Here is a 21,400-nt window from a genome sequence, read left to right as displayed (position 1 = left end):
TTAAAGTATACAATTTAAGGTTATCACATTATACGTTCAGTTCAGTTCAGTAGCTCAGTCACTTTGCGACCCCATGAACTGCAGCACGCCAGGCCTCCCTGTCCATCACCAACTCCCGGAGTCCACCCAAATCCATGTCCATCGAGTCGATGATGCCATCCAACCATCTCATCCTCTGTCATCCCCTTCTCCTCCTGCCCTCAATCTTTCCCAGCATCAGGGTCTTTTCAAATGAGTCAGCTCTTCGCATCAGGTGGCCAAAGTATTGGAGTTTCAGCTTCAACATCAGTCCTTCCAACAAACACCCAGGACTGATCTCCTTTAGGATGGACTCGTTGGATCTCCATGCAGTCCAAGGGACTCTCAAGAGTCTTCTCCAACACCATAGTTCAAAAGCATCAATTCTTTAGCATTCAGCTTTCTTTATAGTCCAGCTCTCACATCCATACATGACCACTGGAAAAACCACATCCTTGACTAGACGGACCTTTGTTGGCAAAGTAATGTCTCTGCTTTTTAATAAGCTGTCTAGGTTGGTCATAGCTTTTCTTCCAAGGGGCAAGCGTCTTTTAATTTCATGGCTGCAATCACCATCTGCAGTGATTCTGGAGCCCAGAAAAATAAAGTCAGCCACTGTTTCCACTGTTTCCCCATCTATCTGCCATGAAGTGATGGGACAGGATGCCATGATCTTAGTTTTCTGAATATTGAGCTTTAAGCCAACTTTTTCACACTCCTCTTTCACTTTCATCAAGAGGCTCTTTAGTTCCTCTTCACTTTCTGCCATAGGGTGGTGTCATCTGCATATCTGAGGTTATTGATATTTCTCCCGGCAATCTTGATTCAAGCTTGTGCTTCTTCCAGCCCAGTGTTTCTCATGATGTACTCTGCATATAAGTTAAATAAGCAGGGTGACAATATACAGCCTTAACGTACTCCTTTTCCTATCTGGAACCAGTCTGTTGTTCCATGTCCAGTTCTAACTGTTGCTTCCTGACCTGCATACAGGTTTCTCAAGAAGCAGGTCAAGTGGCCTGGTATGCCCATCTTTTTCAGAATTTTCCAGTTTATTGTGATCCACACAGTCAAAGGCTTTGGCATAGTCAGTAAAGCAGAAATACATGTTTTTCTAGAACTCTCTTGCTTTTTTGATGATCCATCGGATGTTGGCAATTTGATCTCTGGTTCCTCTGCCTTTTCTAAAACCAGCTGCAACATCTGGAAGTTCATGGTTCACGTATTGCTAAAGCCTGGCTTGGAGAATTTTGAGCATTACTTTACTAGCATGTGAGATGAGCGCAATTGTGCGGTAGTTTGAGCATTCTTTGGCATTGCCTTTCTTTGGGACTGGAATGAAAACTGACCTTTTCCAGTACTATAGCATATATTCACTGGACAAAAAAATCCCCATAAAAGTAGATCCACACAGTTCAAATCCATGTTGTTTAAGGGGCAACTGTGCTGGCAAATCAAACCCAGACATAGATGTAGATGATAATACATCATATCCAAATGGGCCAGAGATGCAAAGTTGGTCCAACAGTGAAAAACAAAAAAATCAATGTCATTCATCATGTTAACAGAAAGGACAAAATCACTTCAATAGATACAGAATACTATTTGACAAAATTCAAAACCTACTCATGATAAAACTCAAACAAGTCAGGAAAAGAAAAGAATTTCCTCAACAAGAGGTCAAAAAACCCCCTAGAGTTTATCTAATAATAACAACAACAACAACAACAAACAATCATATCTAATAATGAAACACTTAAGGCTTTCCTCCTTAAAGGAGGAAAGACAAAGCTTTCTGCTCATGTCACTTCTACTCAACAATGTACTGGAAGGACCTAGCCCATGTAATAAGGCAAGAAAAAAAATGCAAAAAGATTGAAAAGAAGAAGTGAAACTTTCTATTCACAGATTACATGATTATTTGCTGCTGCTGCTAAGTCACTTCAGTTGCTTCAGACTCTGTGCAACCCATAGACGGCAGCCCACCAGGCTCCCCTGTCCCTTGGATGCTCCAGGCAAGAACACTGGAGTGGGTTGCCATTTCCTTCTCCAATGCATGAAAGTGAAAACTGAAAATGAAGTCACTCAGTTGTGCCTGACTCTTAGCGACCCCAAAGACTACAGCCCACCAGGCTCCTCCGTCCATGGGATTTGCCAGGCAAGAGTACTAGAGTGCAGTGCCATTGCCTTCTCCACATGATTGTTTACTTAGAGACAAAAAATTAATAAGCAAGTTTAGCAAGGTAGAAGATAGAAGGATGATAAACAAAAATCAATTTTATATGTTTATGCTAGCAACAAACAATGAGAAACATGAAATCTTAAAAATACAATTTATAAGAACGTCAAAAAATATAAAACACTTAGAAATAAATTTAACAAGATGTTTAAGACCTCCACAATGAAAACTATTGAGAGAAATTAAAGGAGACATACATACATGGAGAAATAAAAGATGGTGGATTATAAGACTCATATTTTTAAGATGTCTGTTTTCCCCAAACTGATTTACAGATATAACACAATCCCATTAGGCTTTTTAAATAAAAAGTGATGTATTATCTATTTTATTTAACAGATTACCTCAAAACTTAGCAGCTTAAAACATCAAACAATTATTACATCACATAATTTGCTTCAAAAATATGGAAGCAGTTCAGATTCAGGATCTTTCCTGGGGATGCAGTCAAAATGCTGGCCAGCTCCAAAGTCTTTGAAGGCCTAAATGGATATGGAAGATCAACTTTCAAGATGGCTAATTCTCCTGGCTATTGGCTGGAGGCCTCAGCTCCTCACTACATAGACTTTTCATGACATGAGGGCTTGCTTCCCCCAGAATGAGTGATCCAAGAAAGAGGACAAGAGGGAAGTAGTCATGCCTTTTATAACCTAGTATGCAAAGTTTCATCACATTATTTCTAATTTATTTTATTAGAAGCAAGGCACTAAATTTGGCCCATACTCAGAAGAAGATATAATAATTAAATTTTACCTCTTAAACAGAGAAGTAGCCAAGGATTTGTGCACATATAGTGAAATTCTAAACAACAGTTAAGAAAAAAATCAACTATCTAACTTATCAATGTAAGTAATTCTCAGGAACATGGATGATACTAAGGACCACAATTTGAGTAAAAAAAAAAAAAGATGCAGAATATATATATATATATATATATGCAAAATTTCACTCACATTAAAGGTAAAGCCAGCAAACTTAAACTGTGTTTTTTAGGAATGCATGAGTGGTAAAAGGCTAGGAAATGAAACACTGAATTAAGATAGTGGTTACCTCTCAAGAAAAAGAAGACAAGCTGAGGGAAGGGCAAAAAGGGGCCAAATGTTTACCTAATTATGGTTGCTCTTAACCAAAGAATAGTCATCCTTTATCAAGGTCATAATTCTCTTCAACTGGCAAGCTTTAAATTGGGCATTCCTATAGTAGCGAGAACAAAGAACATCCATTTGATTGGCAAGTCTAATTGAATCAACTTCAGTGATCAACAGATCAATAGAATATCAGACAACAAAGCCAGAATGACCTCTTGTCTGCTTGGAAAAAGTACATGTGTATAGGGGGACAACCTAATGAATGGGAGAAAATGTTTGCAAACCCCAAAAGGGCTTAATTTCCAAAACATACAAATAGCTGATACATTTCATTATCAAAAAAACAAATAACCCAATCAAAAAATGAGCAGAAGGCCTAAATAGGTATTTTTCCAAATAAGACAAACAGATGGCCAATAGGAACATGAAAAGATTCTCAATATCACTAATTATTAGAGAAATGCAAATTAAAACTACAATGAGGTATCATCACCTCACATTGATCAGAATGGCCATCATCAAGAAGTCTACAAATAATAAATGCTGGAGAGGGTGTAGAGAAAAAAAGAACCTTCCTACACTGCTGGTGGGAATGTAAACTGGTGCAGCCATTATGGAAAACAGTATGGAGGTTCTTTAAAAAACTAAAAACAGGGTTACCATATTATCCAGAATCAATCCCACTCCCGGGAACATATCCAGAAAAGACGAAAACTACAACGTTCACAGCAGCACTATTTACAATAGCCAAGACGTGGAAGCAATCTAAATGTCCATCAACAGATGAATGGGTAAAGATATGATGCATATATATGTATATATACACACACACATAAAAGATGAAATAATGCCATATGTAGCAACATGGATAGATCTAGAGATTATTGCATTAAGTGAAGTAGGAGAAAGACAAATATCATAGGATACCACTTACATGTGAAATCTTACATGTGAAAAAATGATAACAAATGAACTTACAAAACAGAAACAGACTCACAGACATAGAAAACAAACTTATGGTTAACAAAGGGGATAGCAGTGGGGAAGGAGAGAAGGTATATTAGGAGTTTGGGATTGACGTACACACTACTATACATAAAATAGGTAAACAAGGTCCTACTGTATAGCACAGAGAACTGTACTCAATATCTTGTGATAACCTATAATAGAAAAGAATCTGAAGATAATATATAAGTGAATCCTGTGCTGTATACTGAAACTAACACAACATTATAAATTAACTACCTTCAATTTTTAAAAAATGAAGAAAAAAAAAAGAATGTGGATCAAATGCTGTGAATAAAAACACTAACCATTCTGAGGAAAGTTCTGAAATTTTCTAATAAAACTAAACATATGACTATTCTATGGCCCAGTTATTACAATCCTAGGTATTTACCTCTGGGAAATGAAAATATATCCACAGGAAGACTTGTACAAGAATGTATACAGCAGCTTTATGGTTACCCAAACCTGAAAACAGGCTTCCCTTGTGGCTCATCTGGTAAAGAATCTGCCAGCAATGCAGGAGACCTCAGTTTGATCCCTAGGTGGGGAAGATCCCCTGGAGAAGGGAAAGGCTACCCAATCCAGTATTCTGGCCTAGAGAATCCCATGGACTGTATAGTCCATGGGGTCGCAAAAAGTCAGGCACGACTGAGTGACTTGCACTCCACTTCACTTCAAACCTGAAAACAGCCAGGTGTCCACAAACAGGAAAATAGATAAACTGTGTTAATATCATACAATGGAATATTCTTGGCAATAAAAAGGAACTACCAACACATGCAACGAGACAATGACTATCAAAAACATTATGGAAGTAAAAGAAGCTTTACACCAAATAGCAAATATTATTAATATATTAATATATATACTATATAATATATATATATATAGTATATAATATATATATATTTAATATATAATTCCACTTATATACAGTCCTAGAATGAACAAATCTCATCAATGGTGAAGAAAAACATCAGAACAGGTGGTTGCCCTGGAGAAGAAGGAAGGTGACAGTGAAAATTACAGGAAAGGAGCATGAGGAACTTTCATGTTTGATGGTAAAGTTCTCTATGTTGATAGGGGTTTGGATTATACAAATATATGCATTTCTCAAAATATAGCAAACACACATAAGATTTGTGCATTTACACTGAATATAAATTTTACATCTAAAGAAAAAACAAAGAATTGAATTTTTTTTTTTTATCTACAGATTCACTTTTATTTTTTCTGGTAAGAACTGAATTTTAATGATATACATATTGAGGTATTTTAGGGAAAAGTGTACAGATGTTTACAATTTACTTTGAAATGTATCCAAAAAAATGAACTGATAGATGGAGAATGGAATGGATAAATAAACATGATAAAATAAGTACTGTATATTAAAACATTATTGTTAGGGTCTAGGATATTCACTGCAAAATTCTTCTAACTTTGCTGTACCTGTGAAAATATTAACTTTTTTTTTTAAAAAGGGGGGCTTTTCATACTGTATTATGATTTGGCCTTTACTCTTCAGTCAGTAGAAAGTCTTCAAATAGAAACAGAAGAAGCACCTAATTCTGGGTATACACTGACTGGGATGCAGCTACAAATGACAAAGGAAATGCAGATATAAAAGCAATTGGGTTATGGGTTAAGACTATGTGGCACACTAGATACTCCAACCAACCTTCCCACTGAAAACATCTAAAAATTTGGTATATTGACAAAATATTCAAATAAACAAAGGGAGAAAGGGAAGAGGGTTTAAGTAGGGAAGTTCCTCCAAGGTGGGTGTTCAAATAGGATTCATCCCCAAGTAAAGGTTTAACTTCCCCACATGCACAGTCATGTCCAATTCTTTGCTACCCACTGTAGCCTGCCAGACTCCTCTGTCCATGGAATTTTCCAGGCAATAATACTAGAGTGGGTTGCCATTTCCTATTCCATGGGATCTTCCTGAGCCCAGAGATCAATACCTTTGCATTTGCTGACAGAGTCTTTACCACTGCACCACCTGGGGGGCCCTTAACCTCCCCACCCTAATTCCTAAACTCAGCATTTGCTATTATGGCCTTTCAATAGTTTGAATAAGGCCCAGTCATGTTATTAACAGTAATCTTTACTTCAAGTCAACTGACTGTAGGTGTTAGCCACATTTACAAGATTCTTTCACAGCAACACCTAAATCAGTATTTGATTAAACAGTGTGAAATTGAAAGTCACTCAGTCCTGTCTGACTCTTTGCAACCCCACGGACTATACAGTCCATGGAATTCTCTAGGCCAGAATACTGGAGTGGGTAGCCATTTCCTTCTCCAGGGGATCTTCCCAACCCAGGGATCGAATCCAGGTCTCCCGCATTGCAGGCAGATTCTTTACCAGCTGAGTCACGAGGGAAGCCCAAGAATACTGAAGTACGTAGCCCAGCCCTTCTCCAGGGGATCTTCCCAACCCAGGAATAGAACCAGGGTCTCCTGCATTGCAGGCAGATTCTTTACCAATTGAGCTATCAGGGAAGTATTTGATTAAATAACTGGATACTTAGCCAAGTCAAGTTTACACATAAAACTAACCATCACAGATAAGAAGGTCACAACTATAACAAAGCAAGGATTTATTTTTTAAACTTATTTTGACTAGATTTCAATTCAGCTAATACTTATTTAGCACCTAGTATTTGCCAGGCACTTCCCTGTGTGCTTTCGCATATGCCACTTAATTCTCATAACCCTACCAAATATTCATTTTCTCATTTTATAGAAAGAAAAATGGTAGAAAGAATGATTAAGTGATTTGCCAAAGACAGGTTCGGTGGCAGAAAGTTCAGTCAGGATTTTGATTCTGACTTCAAGTCATTTTATCAGGTGAAATACTTTCCTCACAGTAAAACATGTAAGGTTTCATGTCACCATAAACTGCTTCCGCTATCAATCATTTTTCTGAGTCCTAAAATGTTTCTTCATGCCTTAACTTCTTTTAAATCACTCTCTTGCACTATCTCAAACTCTCCAGGTAAGGGTTTTTTTCTCCCACCCACTATGAAACAGTTGGTAAAGGAAAGGAAAGAAGCCCAAAATCAAAGAAGCAACTTAAAATTTCAACCTGAAATAACAGTGCACTCAACAAAACTTTAAATGTTTACTATTCTCTTTATTCTAGTTAATAAAGTTCCCCAAATCACAATTTGAGTTATTTGTTCTCCTTATTTACTCAAACCTCAATTACTGTTCGATTAAAAATAAATAAAAATACATCATTTCTTCCAACAAGTGCTACCAAATTACAATTTTCCCTAGTTAAAATCTTGGACAACCTAGGTAAATGCTAAATCAAGGTTAGACTTCAAAATGTACTTTAGCCTTCAAATACAGTATCCTGATCTGCAGTTTCACTTTCCAAGCTTTCAATTATCCCTAGTTAACTGCAGTCTGAAAATATTAAATGGAAAATTTCAGAAATAAACAATTCATAAGTTTTTAACTATGCAGCAACCTGAGTAGCACAATGAAATCTCACCCTGTCCTGCTCTATCCCACCTGAGATCCTCAACCATCAACGTCATTATGGTTCAATGGTCCAGGGTCATGCAAAGCAAATAAATCTCATTCTCAGAAACATGAGAAGTTAATAGTAACCTAACACTAGGACACAATGCCCTCTCATCATGTGTAAGCATTTTATCACCTCAGATTATCACAACAATATGGGTGAGTACTGTACAATAAGATATTCTGAGAGACCACAGTCACATAATTTTTATTACAGTATATTGTCATAACTATTCTATTATTAGCTGTTATTAATCTCTTATTGAGCTTAATTTATAAATTAGATTTTATCATACATGTATATAAGAAAAAAAAAATATACAGTTGACCCTTGAACAAAAACAGGTTAGAACTGTGCAAAACCACTATATGTGGATTTTTTTCAATAAATACATACTACAATACTACACAATCCACAGTTGGCTGAAACCACAGATATGAACCAGGGATATGGAGGGCTAACTGTAAATCAGTATGTGGATTTTCAACTATATAGAGGATTGGTGTTGTTCAAGGGTCTACTATATACAGCTATTTCAGGCATCCCTTGAGGGTCTTGGAACGTAAGGAAGGTCTACTATATAGGGCTGTTTCAGGCATCCCTTCAGGGTCTCGGAACATGAGGAAGGACTACTATATTACAACTAATTATTAAATATAGTTGTTGTCATCCAGTGGCTAAGTTGTATCCAACTTTTTGAGATCCTGTGGACTGCAGCACACCAGGCTCCTCTGCCCTCCACTACTGCCCAGAGTTTGCTCAAATTCATGTTCACTGAGTTGGTGATGCTATCTATCTCATCCTCTGCCATCCCCTTCTCCTTTTGCCTTCAATCTTTCCCAGCAATAGAATCTTTCCCAATAGGTTGGCTCTTTGCATCAGATAGCCACCGTATTGGAGCTTCAGCTTCAACAACAATCCTTCCAATGAATACACGGGTTGATTTCCTTTAGGAATGACTGGTTTGATCTCTGTGCTGTCCAAGGGACTTTCAAGAGTCTTCTCCAGCGCTACAATTCAAAAGTATCAATTCTCTGGCATTCAGCCTTCTTTATGGTCCAATTTTCACATCCATACAAGACTACTAGAAATACCTTAGCTTTGACTATACAGAACTGTGTCAGCAAAGTGATATCTTTGCTTTTTATTACTCTGTCTAGGTTTGTCATAGCTTTCCTTCCAAGGAGCAAGCATCTTTTTAATTTCATGGCTGCAGTCACTGTCCACAGTGATTTTGGAGCTCAAGAAAATAAATTCTGTCACTGTTTCCACTTTCTCCCCTTCTATTTGCCATGAAGTGATAGGACCAGATGCCATGATTTCAGTTTTTTGAATGTTGAGTTTCAAGCCAGCTTTTTCACTCTCCTCTTTCATCAAGAGGCTCTTTAGTTCCTCTTCACTTTCTGTCATTAGAGTGGTATCATCTGTATATATGAGGTTGTTGCCATTTCTTCAGCAGTCTTGATTCCAGCTTGTGATTCATCCAACCAGATATTTCACATGATATACTCCACATATGAGCTTCCCTTGTAGCTCAGTTGGTAAAAATCTGCCTGCAATGCAAGAGACCTGGGTTCAATCCCTGGGTTAGGAAGATCCCCAGGAGAAGGAAATGGCAATACACTCCAGTATTCTTGCCTAGAGAATCCCATAGACAGATGAGCCTGGCAGGCTACAGTCAACAGGGTCGCAAGAGTCAGACATGACTTAGCGACTAAACCACCACCACTCCACATACAAGTTAAATAAGCAGGGTGACAATATACAGCCTTGTCATACTCCTTTCCCAATTTTGAACCAGTCAGTTGTTCCATGTCTGGTTCTAACTGCTGCTTTTTGACCTGCATACAGGTTTGTCAAGAGTCAAGTAAGGTGGTCTGGTACTTTCATCTCTTAAGAATTTTCCACAGTTTGTTGTGATCCACACAGTCAAAGGTTTTCGCCTGGTCAATGAAGCAGAAGTAGATGTTTTTCTGAACTCCCTGGCTTTCTGCATGATACAACAAATGTTGGCAATTTGATCTCTGGTTCCTCTGCCTCTTCAAAACCCAGCTTGTACATCTGGAATTTCTTAGATCACATAACTGCTGAAGCCTAGCTTGAAGGATATTGAGCATAACCTTAAGAGTATGTGAAATGAGAACAATTGTATGGTAGTTTGAATATTCTTTGGCATCATCTTTCTTTGGAATTGGAATGAAAACTGACCTTTCCCAGTCCAGTGGCCACTGCTGAGTTTTCTAAACTTGCTGGCATATTGAGTGCAACACTTTAACAGCATAATCTTTTAGGATTTGAAATAGCTCAGTTGGAATTCCATCACCTCCACTAGCTTTGTTCGTAGTAATGCTTCCTAAGGCCCACTTGACTTCACACTCCAAGATGTCTGTCTCTAGGTGAGTGACCACACCATCATGGTTATCTGGGTCATTAAGACCTTTTTTGTATTGTCCTCCTGTGTATTCTTGCCACCTCGTCTTAATCTCTACTGTTTCTGTTAGGTCCTTACCATTTCTGTCTTTATTGTGCCCATCCTTGCATGAAACATTTCCTAGGTATCTTCAACTTTCTTGAAAAGATTTCTAGTCTTTCCCATTCTGTTGTTTTCCTCTACTTCTTTGCATTGTTCATTTAAGAAAGCTTTCTAAATATAAACCAAAGTCTAAAAGATAGTTTGGCTTGAGCTTGGCTTAGGTATCAGGAACAAAAGAAAATTGTTTCCAAAATGAAAATGTAATATGTTCAATTTTAAATTCAATTTGGCTCATGACCCAGAATAATCATTTTCAAACTTTTCTTCACATGCAGCGTTTTTGGCCTGTTAAGAGGGTGGTGATCAACACCTAACTTGATTTTCAAGTTAGAATCCTAGATTCCAGTATCAGCCCTGTGATCCTGAAGAAGTCATTTATCCTTCTGAACTTGATTTCTTACCTACAAACAGGGAGAACACTTACATCCCATAGGAAAAAAAGAATTAATAGTGCTTTGTGAACTATAAAGTCTTGCTTCTCCAAGTATAATCTCCAGACTTGATAGCTTATAAAACTTGATAGTAATGACTTGATAGCTTATAAGAAACGCAGAATCTAAGGCTACATTCCAGACTTACTATACTGGAATATGCATTTTAACAAGACCTCTAGATAATTCACATGCACATGAAAATCTGAGCAGCACTACTGTAAAGCACTCTATAGTTGTTAGGTATTTTCAACACAAAAAAAGTAGTTCATTAGGCACGCTTTTTGTTCTGAGGAAGTCCTATGACCTGGTAACTCATTAACAATATGACATCAACAACATCTGACATCATCCTCCTCAGCTCTACCATTTCCCATGCTGAGAAATAACTGAATGTGGATTCTGGTCTAGGTTTCATAACTAATTTGCAATATAATCTTGGGCAAATCATGTCAACTCTCAAGGTTCTTCTCTTTATATATAAAATGAGGTTAGACCACTAGTTATGAACCTGAGGTCCCTGGACTCACTGGAGTCTGAAAAAGTAGTAATGGAAGGAGGCAAGACAGTATGAGAGTTAAGAGGATAACTTTAGAATCAGACGGCCCTTAGATGGTCACTTAAGCTCTGCCACTTAATAGTCTGTGACCTAGGGCAAGTTACTTAACCTTCCTAAACTTTAAAAGAGCTATAAGGATTATAATAATCATTCTTATAAGATAATATACACACAGAGCTTTGCACATTAAGTGTCCTATAATGTTAGCTTTTATTATTTCTATTGGCTATTTTCAATATCTCAAAAGTCAAATTTATCTGAAATAAGGCTGCAATGAAAATATTATGCTGCTTTTCTTTGGAATAGAATTATACCAATACATTAAGGTAATATATTATCTTATATATCTCATATGAATCAATACAGTGCAGTAACATATCCTCTGATTGAGAGTCACATGTGCTTTTGACTATTTTAAATAGGGATAAAGTATATTAATAATCATAATTTACGTAGAAGTATTAAGCTACAATTTATATAAGAAAAATAATAAATTGCCCAAAAAAGAAAATAAGAAGATATAAAATGCTTTTTTTCTAATGAAAAGGTTAAAATAGCTGCAGTGTCACCATATGAACCAGAAATTCCACTTTTGGGTCAAAGAGATATTTGTACACCCATGTCACAGCCTCACTATTCACTAAAGCAAAGAGGTGGAAGCAACCCATGTGTCCATCAGTGGATGAATGGATAAGCAAATTGCAGCGTACACATAATGAAATACTATTCAGCCTTTGGAAAGAAGGAAGTTCTAATACATGGTACAAAATGCTACATAAGGGCATTATGCTAAATGAAATAAGCCAGTTGCAAAAAAAAAAAAAAAAAAAAACCCACTGCTGATCCCACTTATATAAATTCATAAAGACAGAAAGCAGAAGACTGGTTGCCAGGGTCTAGGGGTAGGTAGGGAGGAAGGAGGGAAATGGAGCTGTTAAATGGATCTGGAGTTTCAGTTCTGCAAGATGAGAGAGTTACAGAGATTGGTTATGCAATGATGTCAATGTACTTAATACTACAGAACTGTACAGTGAAAAATGGTTACAATGGTAAATTTTATGTTACATGTGTTTTTCCACAATGATTAATAAATAAGTATACAAACAGCTAGCTGTTCTTCCAGTACTAACACTGTAAAGCCCTTATGCATCAAGTACCCCCCTTCCTTGCAATCCAATGTATACATATAGACTTAAATTATTGTGATATTGAATGGCTTGCCTTGGAAAAGCACCAAGACCATCCTGTCATTTTTGAGGTTACACCCAAGTACTGCATTTCAGACTCTTGTTGATTATGAGGGCTTCTCTGTTTTGTCTAAGGGATTCTTGCCCACAGTAGTAGATATAATGGTCATCTGAATTAAATTCACCGATTCCTGTCCATTTTAGTTTACTGATTCCTAGGATGTCGATGTTTATTCTTACCATTTTCTGCTTGACTGCCTCCAATTTACCTTGATTCATGGACCTAACATTCAGCTTCCTATGCAATAGGAAGCAACTGAAACACAAATCACAGCAAAATCACAGCAACTGAAACAATTTACTGGCCATCTCTGACTTGTATACATTAAATCCAAACCCTTTGGTACCATGAATTTGGCCCTCCATTTGGCCTTCATTCTTCAGTGGTGTTTCTTAGTCACGAGTCAGAGGCAGTGCTGTTTGCTTGTCAATAACTCAGGAAAAATACTATCTTCCTTAAGGTGACACGGACACCACCTCCACCAAGCCCACAGAACCCCAGGGCCAAAAGAAGCCTGAAGTATGCTCAATTCCTAGAGGCCACTATTCAGAGAAGACAGTAGGAAAGGGCCTGAAAAAAGGAAAGGAAAAGTGTGCAATAAGATACAAGTAGCAAGGAGATCCAACCAGTCCATCCTAAAGGAGATCAGTCCTGGGTGTTCACTGGAAGGACTGATGCTGAAGCTGAAACTCCAGTACTTTGGCCACCTCATGCGAAGAGTTGACTCATTGGAAAAGACCCTGATTCTGGGGCGGATTGGGGGCAGGAGGAGAAGGGGACGACAGAGGATGAGATGGCTGGATGGCATCACCAACTCGATGGGCATGAGTTTGAGTAACTCAAGGAGTTGGTGACGGACAGGGAGGCCTGGCGTGCTGTGATTCATGGGGTCGCAAAGAGTCGGACACAACTGAGCGACTGAACTGAACTGAGCACATGTGTATGGCAGAGGCAGCTGGTTAAAGCCTCTCTAGTCTCCTGCTGCACTGGCAACAAAGGATAGTTTATCCCTTTATCCGATCTAAGAGAATCCCATCATAAATCCCATCCCTCAGTGAAAGACTGAGGGTTGCCCTGCTTCCCTTCTGCCCAATTCCTGTGAACAGGATGGGGAGAGGAGCAGCAAATCTGTAAGAAGAGCCAACACCTATCTAGCTTGAATAAGCCTAGCCCAAGGCAAAGTCTGTTGGTGTTTAGTCACTGCACATCTGGCTCTTCAGTTCATGTACAGAGGGCAAAGCATGTAGCTAAGTTGCCTCCTAGTCTCCCGGTGAGCAATATATGTGGCATTTTACAAAAATGGATAATTGAAAGATGGAACAGGCCAACAATGATGAAAGTGCAGAAAAGAAACAAAAAAAAGTAATAGTGTTGGGGTGGGGGAGGGATGATTGGAAGTTTGAGATTAGCAGGTGCAAACTATCATATGGGCTTGGCTTCCCTGGTGACTCAGACGGTAAAGTGTCTGCCTGCAATGCAGGAGACCCAGGTTCGAGCCCTGGGTCAGAAAGATCCCCAGGAGAAGGAAATGGCAACCCACTCCAGTACTCTTGCCTGGAAAATTCCATGGACAGAGGAGCCTTGTGGGCTACAGTCCATGGGGTTGCAAAGAGTAGGACACGACTGAGCGACTTCACTTCACTTCACTTCAATTATTATATAGAGAATGGATAAACAAGGTCCCACTGTATAGCTCAGAGAACTACATTCCATATCCTATGACAAACCATGATGGAAAAGAATATGAAAAAGAATGTACATATGTATAACTGAATCACTTTGCTGCACATTTGCTGAAATTAACACAACACTGTTAATCAACTATACTTCAATATAATTTTTTTAAAAAGTAACCATGTTAGAAAAAAACTCAAACATAAATGGAGTTACAAAAGAAACTGGTTGTGAAAAAAGAATGAAGATGGACCAGAAGTGACACCAGCAAAAACTGTGCATTAAAGGAACTCTCAGAAATATTCCACAATATTGAAAGTGCTAAGAATGAAATGTTGGAAAGTGATCCAAACTTAGAAAGGATGAAGACAATCCACCAAGGCACAGAAGAAAAAAAATATATATATACTCATTCTGTATCATAAGTTACATGACAAGAAGGCAAGTTCTACTCAAGCTATTCTAGATAAGTTCTTCGACAAAGAAATAAAACATTTTAACTCTCAATGATTTTAATGTTTTAAATTACAGTGTACTAAACAGAGGATGAGATGGTTGGATAGCATCGTCAACTTAATAGACATGAGTTTGAGCAAACTCTGGGAGACAGTAAAGGACAGGGAGGCCTTGTGTGCTGCAGTCCATGGGGCCATGGGATCACAAACAGTTGGACACAACTTAGTGACTGAAAAAAGTATGTTTTAATATTTTTTTTATTTTTTCATATATTTATGACTAACAATGAGGATTTACAATGTTTGACAAAAATATGTAAAAGTCACAGAACACTCATAACTTTTCTTATTGAGTATTAAGACTGATTAGCTAGGTTTTAACTTGCATAGTCATTTGTATTGTCCCACCCTACTAAGCAAAGTGAGGACTGTCTGTACTTGTAAGTTCTGGCACATCAAGGTATTTAGTATTTCACAACTGAAGAGAAACCATCAAAGGGACTTCCTTAGTGGTCCAGTGGCTAAGATTCTGCACTCCCAATGCAAGGGGCCTGGGTCTGCTCCCAGGTCAGGGAACTAGATCCCACTTGCTTCAACTAAGAGTTCACATGCAGCAACTAAGACCCAGCCCCGCCGAATTAATCAATTAAAAAAAAAAAAAAACTATTGAAAAAAAGAGAGAAACTACCTTTTCCCGTGTTTGTTAAAATCCACTTAAACAAAAAAGGAACATGAACTCAAACTGGATGATGTTAAGAAGGTTGTGTTTAAAGTTTTTTAGTGACTGAGAACTGCTGCCATCTTTACATGCAATTCCCCAAACCTGTTTTTAAATTACCCAAAACACACACACCCAATGCTGAGAGATGTGCTTCCTGAAGAGTTATTTGTCATCTGTGATAGTATACTACTTCATGCTTGTCCTCATCCCTTGCATGCTGGGGCAAAACAATAAATACGTGATAGAAATAATATGGTATAGTAGCTTTAGAGTCAGACCTCAACTTGAATATTATCTCTACCTGACTTTTTTGCAACCTTAAATTACTTATTAGGGTTAATGCCTTCTTTTTGGAATTATAGTAAATGTCAAAAAAGATAAGATATATGAAGTGCTTAGCAAAATGTGATACATAGTAAGCACTTATATATAGCTATTATCACCATTATCATTATCATTAATATTTCTATCATTATTGTAAATATTTTAATCATGATAAAGTTGCTTTGCTTTAAGCACATTATTGTGCATGCATGCTAAGTTGCTTCAGTCATATCCAACTCTTTCCTAACCCATGGACTGTAGCCCACCAGGCTCCTCTGTCCATGGGATTCTCTGGGCATGAATACTGAAGTGGGTTGCTATTTCCTACTCTATGGGATCTTCCTAATCCCAGGGATCAAAGCTCATGTCTCCTGCATTGGCACGCAGATTCTTTACCACTGCTCCTACCTGGGGAGCCCAAACACATTATTAATCAGCCTATTTTTCAAAGATAAAGTCTCATATTCAGATATGAATAGATTCACACTACTTACTGGGTAATAAGGTTGACCTTAAATTCTTTCAGATCATTTTCTTCCATGGTACAAGTGCAAAGGGCTGCCAACACTCACTCATCCTCTTCCTGCACTCCCTGATACCTAGTCTGCTCAGAGTTTCCTCTTCTGAGGACATTAAGAACCAAAGCCATTTCCCATTTTTCAGAGCTATCTGTCAGAACAACAGTATCTTGCGCTCTCATATCTCACATGACTTAACTGTCAGTTTTCTCTTTTGATTCTAATCCTTGACTCTAAACTAACAGTCATTATTACCTATATTGACCCATAAAGTTGCAAAGGACCTAAAGTCCAACTGAAGCCAATCCCTTTTCTCTACCAAACAATTGTTTAGTTGCTAAGTCATGTCTGACTCTTCTGCAGCCCCATGGACTGTAGCCCACCAGGCTCCTCTGTCCATGGAATTTTCTAGGATTCTTCCACACTCCAAGAATAGTGGAGTGTGCTGCCGTTTTCTCCTCCCCAGATCTTCCTGACCCAGAGACCAAGCCCAAGTCTCCTGCATTGGCAGGCGGATTCTTTACCACTGAGCCACCAGCGAAGCCCACCAAGCAATTAATTCCCTCTGAACTATTCTATGTGAGTTAGCCTAGCAAGGCCTGTTTTAACACTTTTAGTGACAGAAAGCCCTCTACCTCTCGATTCAATCCATTCAATGATTATAACTTTAAAATTTTCCTTATGTTGAACCAAAATCTCTCCCCTTTCAAGTAGTTTCCACCCATAGGCTCTAATTTCACATTCTAGAAAAATACAGGAAGTTTATCTATTCTATACTACAGCCCAATCAACATTTGAAGATTCCTGAGTTTCACTTTTCCACATTACACATTTCTAGTTCAGAAAGCACATTTTAAGCCCCTTCTCTCATGGACTTCCTCTGGACCGTGTATGGACTTGTCAAAGTGATCTAACAACAAATATGTAAAGCACTTCCTTCTCCAACATTTGAGCTGCCAAATAATTACACTACAAATGATCCCTTTGTCCATATCCATCCATTACTATGTAAAAATTGTTAATTTAACTAGTAGTTCAGGAAAAGTAACTCTCAGCCTAAATCACAGTTTAAAGAAAATGGTACTGAAAGTCTTAAAAACAACCAGTTTTCTTGTGTTGTTTTTTTTTTTTTTAAATGCTAGTCAATTACCAGGGAACACAATAAAGGAGGATCAGCTGGCTGACAAGAAAGTCTTGTCTCTTTCCCACAAAGCCAAACACATGCCTGGGGGGAAAAGACCCAACAATGGGAAGGTTAGCTAAAAAAGGGTTTTGCTTCCTGTCCTGAGAAAGTTGAGCCAATTAAAAGAAGGCAGTAATAGTGAGCCAAAAAATATTCTCTGTACCTTGCCAGAAGCAGGCACCTGAAGGATCAAATATTGTGCTCTTAAAACTTGACGAAAGTAAACTACAAAAAAGAAGTGGCAGATTTTTCCTGAGCTCTCCTTGCCTGGCAAGAACGTCCATCTGGGGAAATACACACGCAGAGCCCCAAGGGACCAGTCAGGGGCAGCAACTGGAAGAAGATTCTTCCCAGGTCCTCAGTAGGTGCAATCAGTGCAAGTACTGTCCTCAGAAGAACCTATACCTTTGTCAGGTAGTCGGAGAGGAGGCAGGGTGGAGTCGGGACTGGAACCCTTGTGCCCTTAGGAGCCTGGCACGAGCCGGAAGGTACTGACTAGAGGCTGCCGTCTACCTCCGGATGCAAGGAGATAGCCGAACGATCGTACTCCGAGAGGAGGTGATTTCTGGTACCGAAGATACCCCGGGTGGGAGTGGGCTGGGGGTACAGACAGGGGTCGGGATCTGACACGGGGAAAACCGTTCCCTGTAAAGTGACCGAAGAGGTCTCACAGGAACAGAGAAAGAGGAAGGCAAAGACCGTATTTTCACGTATTTGGGGGAAGATTGAGCTAGGACCTGTTCCCTTCTCCTGTGCCCTTATGACGAAGGTGGTGACAGCAACAGTAGGAGCAGGTGTCTCGGGCCCTCATTCAAACGAGCAGAGTCCCCCACTGTCCCGAGCTCTTCTCGGGCTGTCCCACTCGCCCCTCAGGCAGCGGAATCCCCATTCCCAACCCTGCCCCTCAGGCTTTCCCCTTAGGTCCAGCAGGGGCTCTCCACTTCTCTTCCGCCCCCCAATTTCAAGGCCACCCTCAACCCGTCCAGACTGGCCCTCCCCACCCGCCACTCTGGACTGCTCTAGCTGCTGCCTTCCTCCGCAACATTCCCGTTCCAGTGCCCTGGCCCGGTCTCCGCTACGCCACCTCCCCCGGCCAGGCCCGGTGCCTCCCCCGGCGGCCAGGTCCGCCCTCTGCCTTCCTCACGCGGCGTCTCCCCCTCAGACCGGCGCCCTCCCTCCCTCGCTCCCGCCTCAGGCCGGCACCCGCACTCACAGAACTCTGCGATATACCAGGTCACCGCGTAGTTCTCCTCGCACCAGTCCAGCGTGGAGGTCGTTGGACCCCAGTAGCCTTCGCGGTCCCCGGCGGGAGCCATCGCGCGCGCCGCCGCCGCCCAAGCGCTCCACTGGCTGCGATCGGCTCCGCGGGCTCCCAGGCCGGCTCTGGCCCTGCTGGCGCGCTAGTCTAGCGTCCCGCCCGCCCTCCGTCCCCGAGGGGCGGGGCCCGGCGCCGTCAGCGACCGGCCGGACCACAGACCCCGCCCACCGCGGCCGGCGCAGAGCCCAGGCCGAGGGCCGGGGACTGCCCCGCCCCCTCCTTCCTCGGGAAGGGGTGTGACCTGGGCCGCCGGCCCCGCCTAGACACGCCCTTGGCTGTGGGTTAGGCGTTCCTGACATCCCCGAGGCAGTTTTCTATCCGAACCTCTGAGCTTCTGTAGGAGGGGCGGTTGATTTTATTGAGGCGGGGGTGGGATGAAGGCTTCAATCAAGCCCTGGCTTGATAAAACCTGTGCAGGGATGCGCCTCAGTGTCTTTACTTGGTCACAGGCCTCCAGAGGAGCTCAGAAACCGACTACTCCAGCCCCGCCGAGGACTCCCAGGAAACAAACAGTAATTTTCTGATAAAGGTATAAGTGTCAGTCAGTTCAGTCGCTCAGTCGTGTCCGACTCTTTGCGACCCCGTGGACTGTAGCCCGCCAGATTCCTCTGTCCATGGGATTTCCCAGGCAAGAATACTGGAGTGGGTAGCCATTTCCTCCTCCAGGGGATCTTCCCCACCCCAGGAATCGAACCCACGTCTCTTGCATCGCAGGCAGATTCTTTACCATATGAGCCACTGGGGAACAACAAATCCTGGTCCCAGAAAAATGAAGGGGGAGGGGGCACTTTGAGATCCTGAAACAACAGTGCAGCCAGAACGCTAAAGCCTGCTTCCCTTTGGGCTTCCAAGCCGAGAAGTTTGCACCATCTAGCAATCTATAATTGTGCCCTGTTCTTCAGGCAACCCACAGCCTCCCCTACTACCAGCTTCAAGACCTTAATACTTCGCAGAGCTGCTGGAGGGATCTTTTTAAAACACAAATGCACGCCCCCTGCCCCTAGAGTTCAGCTACACCAAACTCTTCCCTAGCTCAGAATGTACGGGGTCCACTCCCATCTTCCTGCCTTTGCACCTGCGTTTCAGCTGGGAATGCCGGCCTTCCTCTCTTCTCCATTGACAAGTTTCCGCTGGTCCTTTAGAACCTGGCTTCCTGAAACCCTCCTGACTCTTACCCCCAGTCGCTCCTTTGACCTTTGTTCCTATCCTCCAGTGAAAGATACATCCTGATCTGAAAATCTGATTTCCATCTTTACCTCCAGGATTCTGCCTGACCATGCACTTTGCAACACAGAGTATAGTTAAGGATGGCACAACTGCAATTTAATATTTTCTAAAGAAATAAGTCATGTAAGATGTAATCAAAGGTAAAAGATATTACAGCCTCTCTACAAAACGTCTATAGCAGGTAATAGATGCAGAACCTTTACTGGCAGTGTGCAAATCTAGAGGTTGAGTGTTTCATAGAAATAGTAGGGTGTCGAAATTTTTCTTTTGAACAGCAGACATTGAGCTGCTATGTACTCAGCCTTTGGCTGAATGCTAGGAACACATGGCAACTTCCCTGCTGCCTCAGTGTTAAAGAATCTGCCTGCCAATGCAGGAGTCCCAGGTTTGATCCCTGGGTCAGGAAGATTCCCCCGAGGAGGAAATGGCCACCCACTCCAGTATTCTTGCCTGGGAAATACCACGGATAGAGGAGCCTCGTAGACTACAATCCATGGAGTTGTAAAGAATCGGACAGGACTTAACAACAGCAGGAACACATGGAGGTAAATAGAAGACATCTAAGATGGCAGTCTTTAAAGAGAGAAATAATACTGAGGAGTGGGAAAACTTTTATTTCTAGTCATTTTTTATCTTGTCCTTTAAAATTTCTGTCTCAAGTATGCTCTTAATATATATAATAATCATAAGTATATATAATTTATAAATGAATATATATTTGTATATTCAAAATGAATATGCAGAAATACATACTACAAGTGATTTGCTGATGAGATTGCAATAAAAACTGTAGATACCACAACTGTAGACTGTGTTAATACTTGTTGCTAGAAGTAAAGCAAAAATTAAGGTGTTGTGGGAGCCGTTATGTGGAAAGAATCTCTAACTCAGCCAAGTGACGCAAAGCAGAAGATGAGGCCTTGGCTACATCAATACCTAGCACATTAACAGTTGGGGGCAGAGGGGACCTACCATGATCAGGACAAAATTTAGGAGAGAAAAATCAATTAATTAAGAGAATTATTTGTTGTTGTTGCTGTTTAGTCAATAAGTCCTGTCCAACTCTTTTGCAACCCAATGGAAATCCATGGAAACCCATGGAAATCCATGGGATTTCCCAGGCAAGAATACTAGAGTAGTTTGCCATTTCCTTCTCCAGGGGATCTTCTCGACCCAAGGATTGAACCCCTGCATTGCAGAATTCTTTACCACTGAGCCACCAGAGAAGCCCAAAAGGAATATTAACTAATCAATAAAGAGAAAAAGTAAACTGCAGTAGTATCACTGAGAAAACACAAAGTGGATTTCATAGATCCTTC

The 21,400-nt window shown here is 40.4% G+C and overlaps 1 protein-coding gene across 1 annotated transcript in view; it reads right to left on the bottom strand.

Annotated features, from left to right (window-relative positions):
- The window catches only part of ACER3 (alkaline ceramidase 3), a 152,403-nt gene extending 133,442 nt beyond the window's left edge, over nt 1–18,961 (bottom strand). The window contains exon 1 of the mRNA XM_043481536.1: nt 18,750–18,961. Coding sequence (XP_043337471.1) covers nt 18,750–18,852 — 103 coding nt within the window. The 5' untranslated portion in view covers nt 18,853–18,961. The remainder of the gene's footprint in view (nt 1–18,749) is intronic.
- Nucleotides 18,962–21,400: the final 2,439 nt, after the last annotated feature.

This window comes from Cervus canadensis, chromosome 11 (genome assembly GCF_019320065.1).
Source record: "Cervus canadensis isolate Bull #8, Minnesota chromosome 11, ASM1932006v1, whole genome shotgun sequence".
NCBI classification, from domain to species: domain Eukaryota; kingdom Metazoa; phylum Chordata; class Mammalia; order Artiodactyla; family Cervidae; genus Cervus; species Cervus canadensis.
This window is presented reverse-complemented; position numbering and strand designations above follow the sequence as displayed.